This window comes from Colobus angolensis, unplaced genomic scaffold, assembly GCF_000951035.1.
Source record: "Colobus angolensis palliatus isolate OR3802 unplaced genomic scaffold, Cang.pa_1.0 Scaffold9, whole genome shotgun sequence".
NCBI lineage: Eukaryota > Metazoa > Chordata > Mammalia > Primates > Cercopithecidae > Colobus > Colobus angolensis.
In genome coordinates, this window is record NW_012122931.1 from 1,900,076 (window position 1) to 1,912,531 (window position 12,456).

Sequence of the window (12,456 nt, forward strand, 5' to 3'; positions counted from 1 at the left end):
ATCTGCCCAGCTCAGCCTCCCAAAGTGTTGGGATTACAGGTGTGAGCCACCGCGCCCAGCCTCACTCTGCTTTTCTAGTCAAGCCAAATATCCTGATAATGATACAGTGACAAAAACTACTCAGAACTCCTCCCATACAGATGCACGTCTATTTTCTTTTTAAGACAAGGTTTTGCTGTTGCCGTGGCTAGAGTGCAGTGGTGCGAACATGGCACCCCCTTCAGCCTCCCAAGTAGCTAGGACTACAGGCTTGTGCCACCACACCAGGATAATTTTTTTTTTTTCCTTCACTTTATGTAGAGACAGGGTCTCGCTATGTTGCTCAGGCTGGCCTTGAATTCCTGGGCTCAAGCCATCCTCATACCCTGGCCTCCCAAAGTGCTGAGGTCACAGGTGTGACCATTGCACTCAGCCCAGATATACCTCAATTTTACATAAGGAAAGACTGCTATTTGTTTTCAGTAGCCTTGACCTTGGCAAGCTCAATTCTTAACTGTGTTATTCTGACTCACACATTCTCAATGGGAGTAATAGTCCTTCCAAAGCAGCAAATATTAGTTCTTGGGGGACAAAAAGTTCTTACTCTTTTTACATATAAAGCAAAGATATACACACAGTACATAAACGGACACACAAAATACATCTGTGGTATTAAAACTTCATGGGCAGGAGCAATTCCAAAAAAGTGTCTACAAATGCTCTGGGGGAAGTGATAATGAAAAAAGGTTTAAAAGTGCTAGTTTAACTGTACCAGCATACTAGGCTGATAATCTCCAAAATAATTTATAACTACTAATAAATCAACATCCTGGGTTTAAAAAGTCTTCATTTTATGCATACAGTTGGATTTTTAAGACAGGAATGCATGGTCTTCAATAAACTCAGTTGCTATAGACAGGGATGGGTGCGTAATCTTCTGGTTTTTAAACTGGCTCTGTTGGAATCACATCACCATGCTAAATGTAGCTTCCCGGGCTCATGGAGTACCTGGACAATTATTCTAAATCATTACACACCCAACCTCTAGTACTTTCTAACATGTTTTTGCTAATTTTTCATTGACTCTTATAATAAACCTAACTAGGTCCCATGGCATTGTGGTAACCAGAATACTCTTCTAGACAATTTGGAACACAATGAAACAACGTTTAAAAATTAAGTTTTTTTGGCAGGGCACGGTGGCTCATGCCTGTAATCCTAGCACTTTGGGAGGGAGAGGCGGGCAGATCACAAAGTCAGATCGAGACCATCCTGGCTAACACGGTGAAACCCCGTTTCTACTACAAAAAATACAAAAAACTAGCCGGGCGAGGTGGCAGGCGCCTGTAGTCCCAGTTACTCAGGAGGCTGAGGCAGGAGAATGGCGTGAACCCGGGAGGTGGAGCTTGCAGTGAGCCAAGATCTGGCCACTGCACTCCAGCCTGGGGGGACAGAGTGAGACTCTCAAAACAAAACAAAACAAAACAAAAAAGCCTTTTTTTTTTTTTGAAATGGGGTTTTGCTCTTCTCGGTTGTGCAATGGCATAATCTCAGCTCACCGCAACCTTCACCTCCCAGGTTCAAGCGATTCTCCTGCCTCAGCCTCCCAAGTAGCTGGGATTACAGGCACCCGCCACCATGCCTGGCTAATTTTTATTTTTAGTAGAGATAGGGTTTCACCATGTTGGCTAGGCTGGTCTCAAACTCCTGACCTTGTGATCCACCCTCCTCAGCCTCCCAAAGTGCTGGGATTACAGGCGTGAGCCACCACGCCCGGCCCCAAAAGTTAACTTTTAAAGAAGAAAAGTCATTTACATGAACAGTGCATCTTAATACTCTTAAGACCACTGCAAACATTCTATGAGCAATAATTTCAAAGGCAAATGTGCGTACACAAACATACACATTCTTTCCAACAAGAAAATGCAAGAAGTGATTGTGAATGGCTTAACATTACGAACAAAGATACTGCCTTCAATTAATATTTTAAGATGTTAGTAAGTATCAATCTTTGAAATAAAAAGGAACACAGATATTTGTGGTTTTGAGTATTTCAGAATACAGTATATTTCCTGGAACACGAGTTCTTCAGGATTTTAGCAGCTATTAGCTGCAAGAAAGATTCTGCGATCAGGAAGTTTGAGTAATACTGAACTACACAAAGGTATCGGTTTCTTTTCTGTAGGAATTCTCAGAACCCTTAGGATGGTAATATGCACTGGGAACCCCCGTGTTCCGTTAAGCAACTTAAATTCTATAGAATACATTCTGGATAACACTATGATTGTTCTGTTACCAAAATAAAGATTGTGCTCAGTTTTTGTAAAAATGAGACATGAGTAATGATTTGTTTACTTTACATGTCTTTCTTGACTAAATATGAAGATATCCTTAAATCCTATCAAACGGAAAACATGTCACTACACCCGTCCCCTACAAAACTTTTGTAAAAGAGGAAGGGCAGGGAGCATGGGCACCATATTTCTATGGCCATGACTGCCCATCACATACTACTCAGCTAAATGCAGTCTCTTTGAGCTAATCCAGTCTGAAAAGCTCATCCTGCAAACTCTGCGTATCTATTAAGGCCAGTGTGAAGAAGAATCAAAATATTCTTTGCATGCTATGAATGCATCCTCTGCATTAATCCACATTTCCTATTTATTCCCCTGCACCTCATGTAATTCAATTACCTAAAAAATGTCAAAGCAAAAGCTGATCTTCAGGAACTCAATTTAGGTCATTTCTTTCTCATGAAGAAAGCAGACTTTACAATTTCAGAGTTTCTGTTAATAAACACCTACCCGTGCTGTTCTGTCATCATACTCTTCATCAGACATTAAAAAGTTACAGAGTCCTCGGGTGGGGATGCTAGTGTTTTCTGTGATCCAGGTGTGCAGATACACTTCTCCTAAGACTCGCTTCATGTGTTCCCTGGTCAAGTGCATCTCCACAGCTTCGATTTTCCCTTGGATTTCCAGGAGTTTCTCTTCCATTGGCTCGCGGCCTCCAGCATCTCCAGTCGGGGGGAGCGAGTCATCGGTGGGCTCCTCTACATCTCCTTCCTTGCTCCTCTCCTGCAGGCCTTGCTTCACCACCTGTTTGGAAGAAGTTCCTTCTTCCTGCTGTTCATCGTCAGCATTGCCCATCCCAGGTGAATCCACTAGTAAGATTTTTGAGTCCTCATGGGTGGGTTTCCACAAGGCTTCTGAAGGGGTTTTCTGCATTGACTGATATAAAATCCTCAGGAGGAAAAGCTTAAAACGCCAAAAATAGGTGACTCCACTGCTTTCAATCTTTTTTTCCAAAGCTTCTTGTAAAAATTGAGGGATATGTTTATCTTTTAAAATCTTCCAGCGTACTAGGTCTATTAAATCTACCTGCTTAAAAAGGTTTTGAACTGAAGATTCCAGGAGCTGAGCAGCTGCCTCTTCAAAGGTTTTGAGAGTAACAAACTGGACCTGGTAGTTTTTGTTAACGGGGTGGAGGCCGTTGACCATACCCTCAGTGGTAATGATGGCCAGGTACGCACCGCAGGGGCTCACTGCTATCCCGTGAGTCCTCACTGAGCCAAACACATCTGAGAGTTTAATCAACTGGTGTTCAAACTTCAATGCAACATCTGTGAAAATGGGAATCAGCTGCCTCACTTTTCCATCACTGGAGCAAGTATAGACTGTTCCATTCTGTTTGTCTGCAGTCATGGAGACAATCGGCAGTGAGTGAAGGCCTGTGACATGGGAATTGTGAACATTCAGCCCTGCTTTGGAGATCAGAAGAAGACACCAAAATACATAAGAGCCTCTTGCAGCCACTACTAAGCTGCAACTACACTTCTGGTAAGGATGATAAAGTGGTACACATTTGATGCTGTGCACAGGTAACTGGTCCATTTCTTTCCACAAGATAACAGGCTGCCTTAAAGTGAAATAGCCTTTAACTGCTTTGAGATTGACAGGAAGAATTTTTATGGGTCCAAAAGCACTCCCCACAATAAGGCCACTCATTTTTCGATTATTGTGCTCATATTCCCACCAAAACAATACACTGGGAGAGGTGATTCCTGACTCAATCGTGTTGCATGAAGAGATGGATTCTTTTCCTACAAAGGGCAGCTGAAACTGCCACACGGCGATATTACCATTTTCAAAGAGGACGGCCAGGAGCACACTGCCAACATCCCGGCATTCGTTGTTATGCTTGACCTGCTGAGTGGTACAGATGCCCGACCACTCCATTCTGACTGGGGTCTGCATGCTGTGTCTCCTCTGAAACTCAGCAAAATCCCCGAGATTTCCTTCCGGGGCCTCAGTTTTAGAAAGCCTGTAACTGGTCTCATAAAGACGTTCTCCATAGATCTCAGTCAGGTCGACCAGCTGGACCCACTGCAGTCTGTTGAGATTTGCCTGGATGGTCAGGCGATTGTCCATGGTCAGTGCTGCCAAGAGGCACCTGCCATTAGCATCACAACCCATGGGAGACCAGCTGGTGTACTTGAATCCTCTCATCGGTGGTAAAGCCTTCCCCTCAGGGTTGAACACTCTATCCAACATGAAAGTCTGACTGACCGTGGGGTCCTTGGAGGCGGCGAATTTCTCCTTGCACTCAGCAACTTCTGTTTTTGAGCCAACCTGAAAATAAGAGATATAAAAACTATCAGATGAGTGTTTAGGAGATGGCAATTTTTTAAAAATGTCAGAATAAGTGTCATTATTCATAGCCTGGTTCTCATATTCTTCTTAGAGTTAATATATCCAACAGAAATGTACTTGATTCTTAAGATTCAATACAGCATTTATTTGAGCTAGTCACAAAACAAAAAAGGTGTTAACAAATTTGTGAAAATAAGGCCTGGTGCCGTGGCTCACACCTGTAATCCCAGCACTCTGGGAGGCCGAGGCAGGCGGATCACAAGGTCAGGAGATCGAGACCATCCTGGCTAACATGGTGAAACCCCGTCTCTACTAAAAATGTAAAAAATTAGCCGAGCGTGGTGGTGGGCGCCTGTAGTCCCAACTACTCGGGAGGCTGAGGCAGGAAAACGGCGTGAACTTGGGAGTTGGAGGTTGCAGTGAGCTGAGATCGTGTCACTGCACTCCAGCCTGGGTGACAGAGCGAGACTCTGTCTCAAAAAAAAAAAAAAAAATTATGAAAATATGTGTCTATATATATCTTTGATACAAATTGATATTTAGATTTTTACAGTATCTTTGCAATACAAATGCCACCTTTAGGTCCTTTATCTGAAATTTCATTCACAAATAATGGCAAGAGCCAACTCCAACTGCTTTGTTTACTATTTCTACAGAATAATGTTCACTCTTATCAGACTATTCTAGTTGCCATTCCTGAACACTCCCACCTCAGCTTTCCCTGACTCCCTTGCCTAGTTCTCCCTATATAAATCCCATCTATCCTACCAGATCTAATTCTCCCTATAAGGCCTTCTGAGGTCGTTCAAGCTTTCATTCATCTCTCCCTCCTCCACGTTCGTAACATGTATCGGACAGTAAGACATTCTGTCACTCGGGCTGCAGTGCAGTGGCACAATCTTGGCTCACTTCAAATCCCGCCTCCAGGGTTCAAGTGATTCTCCTGCCTCAGACTCCCAAGTGACTGGGATTACAAGTGTGCACCACCACACCCAGCTAATTTTTGTATTTTTAGTAGAGACAGGGTTTCACCATGTTGGTCAGGCTGGTCTCGAACTCCTGACCTCAAGTGATCCACCTGCCTCAGCCTCCCAAAGTACTGGGATTACAGGTGCGAGCCACCACGCCCAGCTGTGAGCTCTTTAATAAGATTTTAAAGGGACATCAAAGATGGACAAAGAGATAAATGACCAAAAGAAAGTGGTTCAGAACCATAAAAAAATAGGAAAGCTGAAGCCAAAAAGAGCAGGGATTAGCCAAAAAAATTTTTGTTATGTTGGAAGCAGGAGGAAGGAAGGACTTTATCCACTGTCTTTAGAGAAATGGATAAAAGAAAAAGAATCCTTCAATTCTTTTTTAGTGTCAATTTCCTTTTTCAAAGAGGCTGACCTTTAAATTGGAAAGGGTAGAACATGATTAAAAGGAAATTCCAGCCTAAGACACACATGGATATAATAAAAGTCACTTTGAATGAGTTTAAGTTTTCAAGCCTAGAGGAATTACCCTCCAGGACACAGAAAGCACTTGAAAGACAATAACGCAGAACCACTGACCACATCCTAGATGAAGTCTGGACAACCAGGGACATATCAGAAAATTAGAGAGCAACAAAGAGTTAAAAAATATCCCCCATGGCTGGGCGTGGTAGCTCACACCTGTAATCCCAGCGCTTTGGGAGACCGAGGTGGGTGGATCACTGGAGACGAAGAGTTTCAGACCAGCCTGGGCAACATAGTGAGGCCCCATCTCTACTAAAAATATCAAAAAATTAGCCAGGCATGGTGGTGGGCACCTGTAACCCCAGCTACTCAGGAGGCTGAGGCAGGAGAAGTGCTTGAACCTGGGAGGCAGGGGTTGGAGTGAGCCGAGATTGTGCCACTGCACTCCAGCCTGGGTGATGGAGCCAGGCTCTGCAAGAAAAAAAAAAAAAAATCCCCCCAAATGGTAAATAAATAACAAAACCTACAGACCATTAAGCCTAACAAAAAATTCCTCAATGTACAAACAAACGAATAATTTGTGCAGACAGGAATGATGATTAGAAACAAAGGATGGCCGGGCTCACGCCTGTAATCTCAGCACTTTGGGAGGCCAAGGCGGCTGGATCACGAGGTCAGGAGATCGAGACCATCCTGGCTAACAGGGTGAAACCCCGTCTCTTCTAAAAATACAAAAAAATTAGCCAGGCATGGTGGTGGGTGCCTGTAATCCCAGCTACTCAGGAGGCTGAGGCAGGAGAATGGCGTGAACCCGGGAGGTAGAACTTGCAGTGAGCAGAGATTGCGCCACCGCACTCCGGCCTGGGCGACAGAGTGAGACTCCGTCTCAAAAAAAAAAAAGAAAGAAAGAAGCAAAGGATAACAGGAATAATCTATTCTTATTCTCTTTTCTGCTAATAATAGATAAGCAAATAAAATGAAATGTAAATAGAAAATTGTCCACAAAACAGAGAACTAACTTTTCCTACAGTGTGTTTCACAGTACACTACTCCCTTTAATTGTCCCTTGAAAAACAGTTCTAGCCGGGCACGGTGGCTCAAGCCTGTAATCCCAGCACTTTGGGAGGCCGAGACGGGCGGATCACGAGGTCAGGAGATCGAGACCATCCTGGCTAACACGGTGAAACCCCGTCTCTAGTAAAAAAAAAAAAATACAAAAACTAGCCGGGCGAGGTGGCGGGCGCCTGTAGTCCCAGCTACTCGGGAGGCTGAGGCAGGAGAATGGCGTAAACCCGGGAGGCGGAGCTTGCAGTGAGCTGAGATCCGGCCACTGCACTCCAGCCCGGGCGACAGAGCGAGACTCCATCTCAAAAAAAAAAAAAAAAGAAAAGAAAAACAGTTCTATGGCCAAACAAGCTTTGGAAATACTATATATTATATGTCATTCTCCCTTAAGAAGTGACAGGAGGACACTAAATGCCTTGGCCAGGGAACTACTATAAAGACCTACTGAGCTACAGGAAGCCAAACTTTTATTCCTTTTTAAACAACAAGAGCCTTTGAGGAGGGAGGACAGTTATTACCCTTTACCATTTATTATCCCCAAAGTATGTAGAATACTTTTGGAATGGTGTTTCAGGCACTGTATCTTGATTTTAGGAAGGCATTTTAAAGTAGTCTCTTGGATACACTATGAAACTTGCTGGAGAATCACAGACTGAAAATGCCAATTAAATGAGGTGTAGGTGGCTGGCTTGGAAATAAAATAATGCTAATCAAAGCCCGGTGCTTTCTACAGGTAGATAAAATTTGTGAGATGACATAATGAAGCACAGCATAATAACTGAAAATCTGTGCTATGATGCCAGACTACCTGGGTTCAAATGCTGGCTCTGCTACACACCAGCTGTGTGCGCAAATTGCTTAAACCTTCTGACCTTAATTTCCTCATTTATAAATGAGACTAATACATGTCCCATAAAGTCAGAGAGGCTGAATAAGTCAATATATCAAAGCATATATTAAGTGCTCAATAAAGTTACCTATGATAATTGTTAATATACTCTGAGAATTAACTTAGAAAAGAAAACCTTTTGAGAGTCTCTCTCTGTCACCCAGGCTGGAGTGCACTGGCGTGACTACAGCTCACTGCAGCCTCAACCTCCTGGGGTCAAGCAATCCTTTCACCTCAGCCTCCTCAGTAGCTAGGACCACAGGTGCACACCATCATGCCTGGCTAATTTTTAAATTTTTTTGTAGAGATGCGGTGTCCCTGTGTTGCCCAGGCTGGTCTTTAACTTCTGGGCTCAAGCGATCCTCCTGCCGTGGCCTTCCAAAGTGTTGGGATTACAGGCGTGAGCCACAGCACTCAGCCTCAAGTAAATGTTAATAAGATTTCTAATGCTAATAAAAGTATGCAAAAATGCAAGGTAGACATAAAGTTGTGTACCAAATGAAAGGTAGACATAAAATTGTTCATCAAATTCTTTAATACTGTGAACTAAGTAATACTCCTTCGAATAGGTTAAATTTGCTACAAATAAAAGCTACTGTAGAAGTAAACTCACAGGATTGGTAACCCAAAGCTGCGGCACGGGATGAAATAAAGGAAGCTCAAGCAACCCTTGGTCCTACTCATCGTGGGAAGAATTCTTGACAGGATGGAGAGCAGCACAGATCTTCACCAGTAGGAAAAAGTCTTAGGGTTTTGTGTAGCAATTTCTGACATATTAGTTTCAACGAGACTACTGCACCTCCCTCCAACTCTCCCTATCACGAAACTGTTAACAAATCAAGTATTCAGATGCTCAAGGAGTATACTTAAAAGTCCAGCTCCCAGGGGCCTGCCCACAGCCAATCATTTAATTGTACACCATCCAGTTTCCAGTTGACCACTAATATTATTCAAAAGTAATTGCAGTTTTCACCATTACTTTTAATGGCAAATACTTTTAATACTAACTGTTAGGCACTTTGTAAGCACCTGACAAAAATTCACTTGAAGCTTTTAGACAGTAAGCTTCTTGAGGACAGGTAATAGAGTTCAAAGCCAGGCAACAGTTATTTAACTTAATGTAGCAGATGAAGTTAATACTTTTTAAGGCTCCTAACAATTGATGTGCAATACAATTCGGTACACGTATATTATCAGAATTTGGAACTATACACAAATGACTCACTAGATGAGTCACTAAATCAATAGTCCAATGGGAAAAACAATTCTGACATTCTTAAGTCACTATTTCATTGCTTTTCAGATTTATACTGTTCACCTTTATACCATACAATCTTATAAAACAGCTGATAATTCATACAATCTTATAAAACAGCTGATAATGTCTGAACTACTACATAACTGCAGATTTTCCTGCAAATTCATAATCTAAATAACAGAATCATAGAGCAAAAGCTTCAAAGGTGTTTAGTACCTAGATTTCTTTTTTTTTTTTTTTGAGACGGACTCTCGCTCTGTCGCCCGGGCTGGAGTGCAGTGGCCGGATCTCAGCTCACTGCAAGCTCCGCCTCCCGGGTTTACGCCATTCTCCTGCCTCAGCCTCCCGAGTAGCTGGGACCACAGGCACCCGCCACCTCGCCCGGCTAATTTTTTGTATTTTTTAGTAGAGACGGGGTTTCACCGTGTTAGCCAGGATGGTCTCGATCTCCTGACCTCGTGATCCGCCCGTCTCGGCCTCCCAAAGTGCTGGGATTACAGGCTTGAGCCACCGCGCCCGGCCGTACCTAGCTTTCTAACAATGCTACACTAAAACTGTGATCTGCGCTGCAGACTGTCCACCGTTTAGGTTAGACGGAAGGCATGCTGCACAGCACCGAGCAGATTTAAATCCACAGACTGCCAATGGGTGGAGTCATCAAAGAGCTGATACAGACTTCTTTACATTGCTACCATCACACAAGAGTTTTAACCCACAGAGGGCTCTTGTAGAACTGCAGGGACAATTCAGCATTCACTCACTTCAATCAGTCTAAAAAGACTGCAAAAGGACTGATGGTTTATGTGATGTTCATAAAAAAAACCCCACAGTACAGAAGGGGAAGATGTTACTAATTAATTTCGTTGAAGCCATTTGTCAACTATAAGACAGCTATATAAGGATTTCCTGTTACTAGGTAGTAGTTGTGTTAAATGTCAAGTGAGGCAAAATGACAGTCCACAACCACAATATTAATCCAGACTCCTACTCCTTCATACCTGTATAACTGCATTATATTCTCACCTTGAGCATTTACAGTGTGCCAAGAATTGGGCCAAGTGATTATGTATGTTTAATTTAATCTTCCAAAAAGCCTAAACAGGGTTTCATTATCCCCCTTTTATAGATAGGCCTATCTTGTGCCAAAGCCCAATCTCTTAACTTCTATTTTACACTCATCCCAGCAATCATCTTCTTGCCTCTATCCAGCAATGTTCCTGAACCACAGCAGGTCACTCTATGCTAATGAAACTGTTAACAACATCTTAAAGGCTTCCTAGATTGAAGCCAACTTCCTCATACTAACCTTCCAAGTTCACAACTGGCCTCATCTTACTTTCTCTGACTCTCTAGAAAACCTATTTGAGCTCATGTACTGATCCGTCATTATACAAACAATAGTAAATGATGTTCATTACTTAAACGTGTATGCACATGGGATGAATGCCTCATTCCCACCACCTGGAATGCCCTATCCTTCCTTCCTCTTACAAACCAAACACTACCTTCTTTGGGACTGCTGCAGAGTCACCACCAGATGACCTGCCCCATAAAAGTATCTCCTCTTACTATTCCCTCCTTTCTTTACATTCTCTCTGCTAAGGTATTCGATCTCTACCATACTGACATACATACTTTCCTTGAGTTGATGTGCGTATGAATATCCTTGGAAACAGTTAAGTGCCTTTTCAGCAGAAGATACACCTTTTAAGTCTTCCTTTCTTCTGCCTCCCTCCTTTTGTAATTCTCAATTTCATAGGGTTGCATCTGTCTATCTGATTTGTTTACACTTGAACAAATGTGTTCACATCCTCTTCAAGATTTTAGAGAAAGCTTAGTCATACAAGCTGACGAACAATCTAACAACAAGCTGTTTGAAACTTGAATTAAGTATGCTACAAAGTGATGAGGGTTATCATCACCCTACCTATAGCTAATGACTCATATTTTAAATGGCTGTACAGAATAAGAGTTTACGAACACATCAACATGTTCTCTGTGTGTGGATACACATCTTTATAACGCTTATCACTACCTGACAGGACCTTATCATTTGTGCTTGACTCGCCAAAGAATGTAAGCTTCATGAGGGCAGGGGCTCTATTTTGCACACTGCTTTATTTCCAGAGCATGGGGCAGCACAAAGCACACTGGTATTCAAATATCTATTGAATGTATGAATATACACTTTGACAGATCACACGTAAGTGTACACCTCTATCAAGGATATATGGAAAGTTTTTACACCTCTAAGCAACTAAAAGGAAAGCTATGGCTTACTACTTGACTTTGCGCTTGAAGTTTAAGATACGCAGTTGTTTCGAGTCTTTATTTTCATTCTACATCCCAAAGATGTTTAGCTAGTGAAGAAAAACTAGAGTACAAACCCCAAGATCCAGTATTTACCCGTTTGCCCAAGGAGAGGCGAGGACCATTCATAATAAAGTCACTTAAACAGTTAAGACTATGGATAGGACCAGTTTTTCTTTTCTGAAGCTAAAGTGGCGCGAGAGGAGGGCACACACAGTAGACAAAGCCAGCCAAGAACCTCGGAAACTCGGCCCCAAACAATAGGAGCAACGACAGAGGCAGGCCCCGGGTTGGATCTACAGGGGGTGGAGTCTAAGAAAGCACCACCGAGTAACGCGCTCCATGTGCGGGCCCGACGCAGGGGCGAAGGAGGGGTTGGCTGGACTCAACTCCGGGAAGCCCCCTGGGTGTGTACCTGTGTTTGGGGCGGCGGGTGACCTGGGGAAACAGGGTGCAGACAGCTGTAGAGCTTTTCTTTTTTCTTTTTTTAAGCGGTGGCAACCCTGGCTGCTTAATAAATCCCCAGCGCTCGGCGCGAAGAGGGAAATCCCCGCACCGAGTGTGGGACCGGATTCCCCTGGGATGGATGACGCGGCCGCGAGAGGGGAACAGGCGAAGACTCTAGGGATGGCGAGGGATGACTTACTTTGAGGAGACAGCTGTTGAGAGGGGCGGGCACCGAGGTGCGGTGGATAACCAGGTCCTGGCCCGGGTTGTGCACGTCGCAGATGAGCTCCAGCACAGCGATGCTGCGGGCCGTGGACACAGACACGCGGTGGTCCTCGGACCAAGCCAGCGGTTCCAGGCCGCTCACCGCATACTGCAGCTTCACGGCCGGCTCCCGCCGAGTCACCATGAGGCGGA

The 12,456-nt window shown here is 43.7% G+C and overlaps 1 protein-coding gene across 1 annotated transcript in view; it reads right to left on the reverse strand.

Annotated features, from left to right (window-relative positions):
* Positions 1 to 12,456, reverse strand: part of GTF3C4 (general transcription factor IIIC, polypeptide 4, 90kDa) — a 22,249-nt gene that overhangs the window by 8,570 nt on the left and 1,223 nt on the right. The window contains exons 2-3 of the mRNA XM_011931430.1: positions 12,239 to 12,456; positions 2,784 to 4,610 (exon numbers count right to left, since the gene is read on the reverse strand). Coding sequence (XP_011786820.1) covers positions 2,784 to 4,610; positions 12,239 to 12,456 — 2,045 coding nt within the window. The remainder of the gene's footprint in view (positions 1 to 2,783; positions 4,611 to 12,238) is intronic.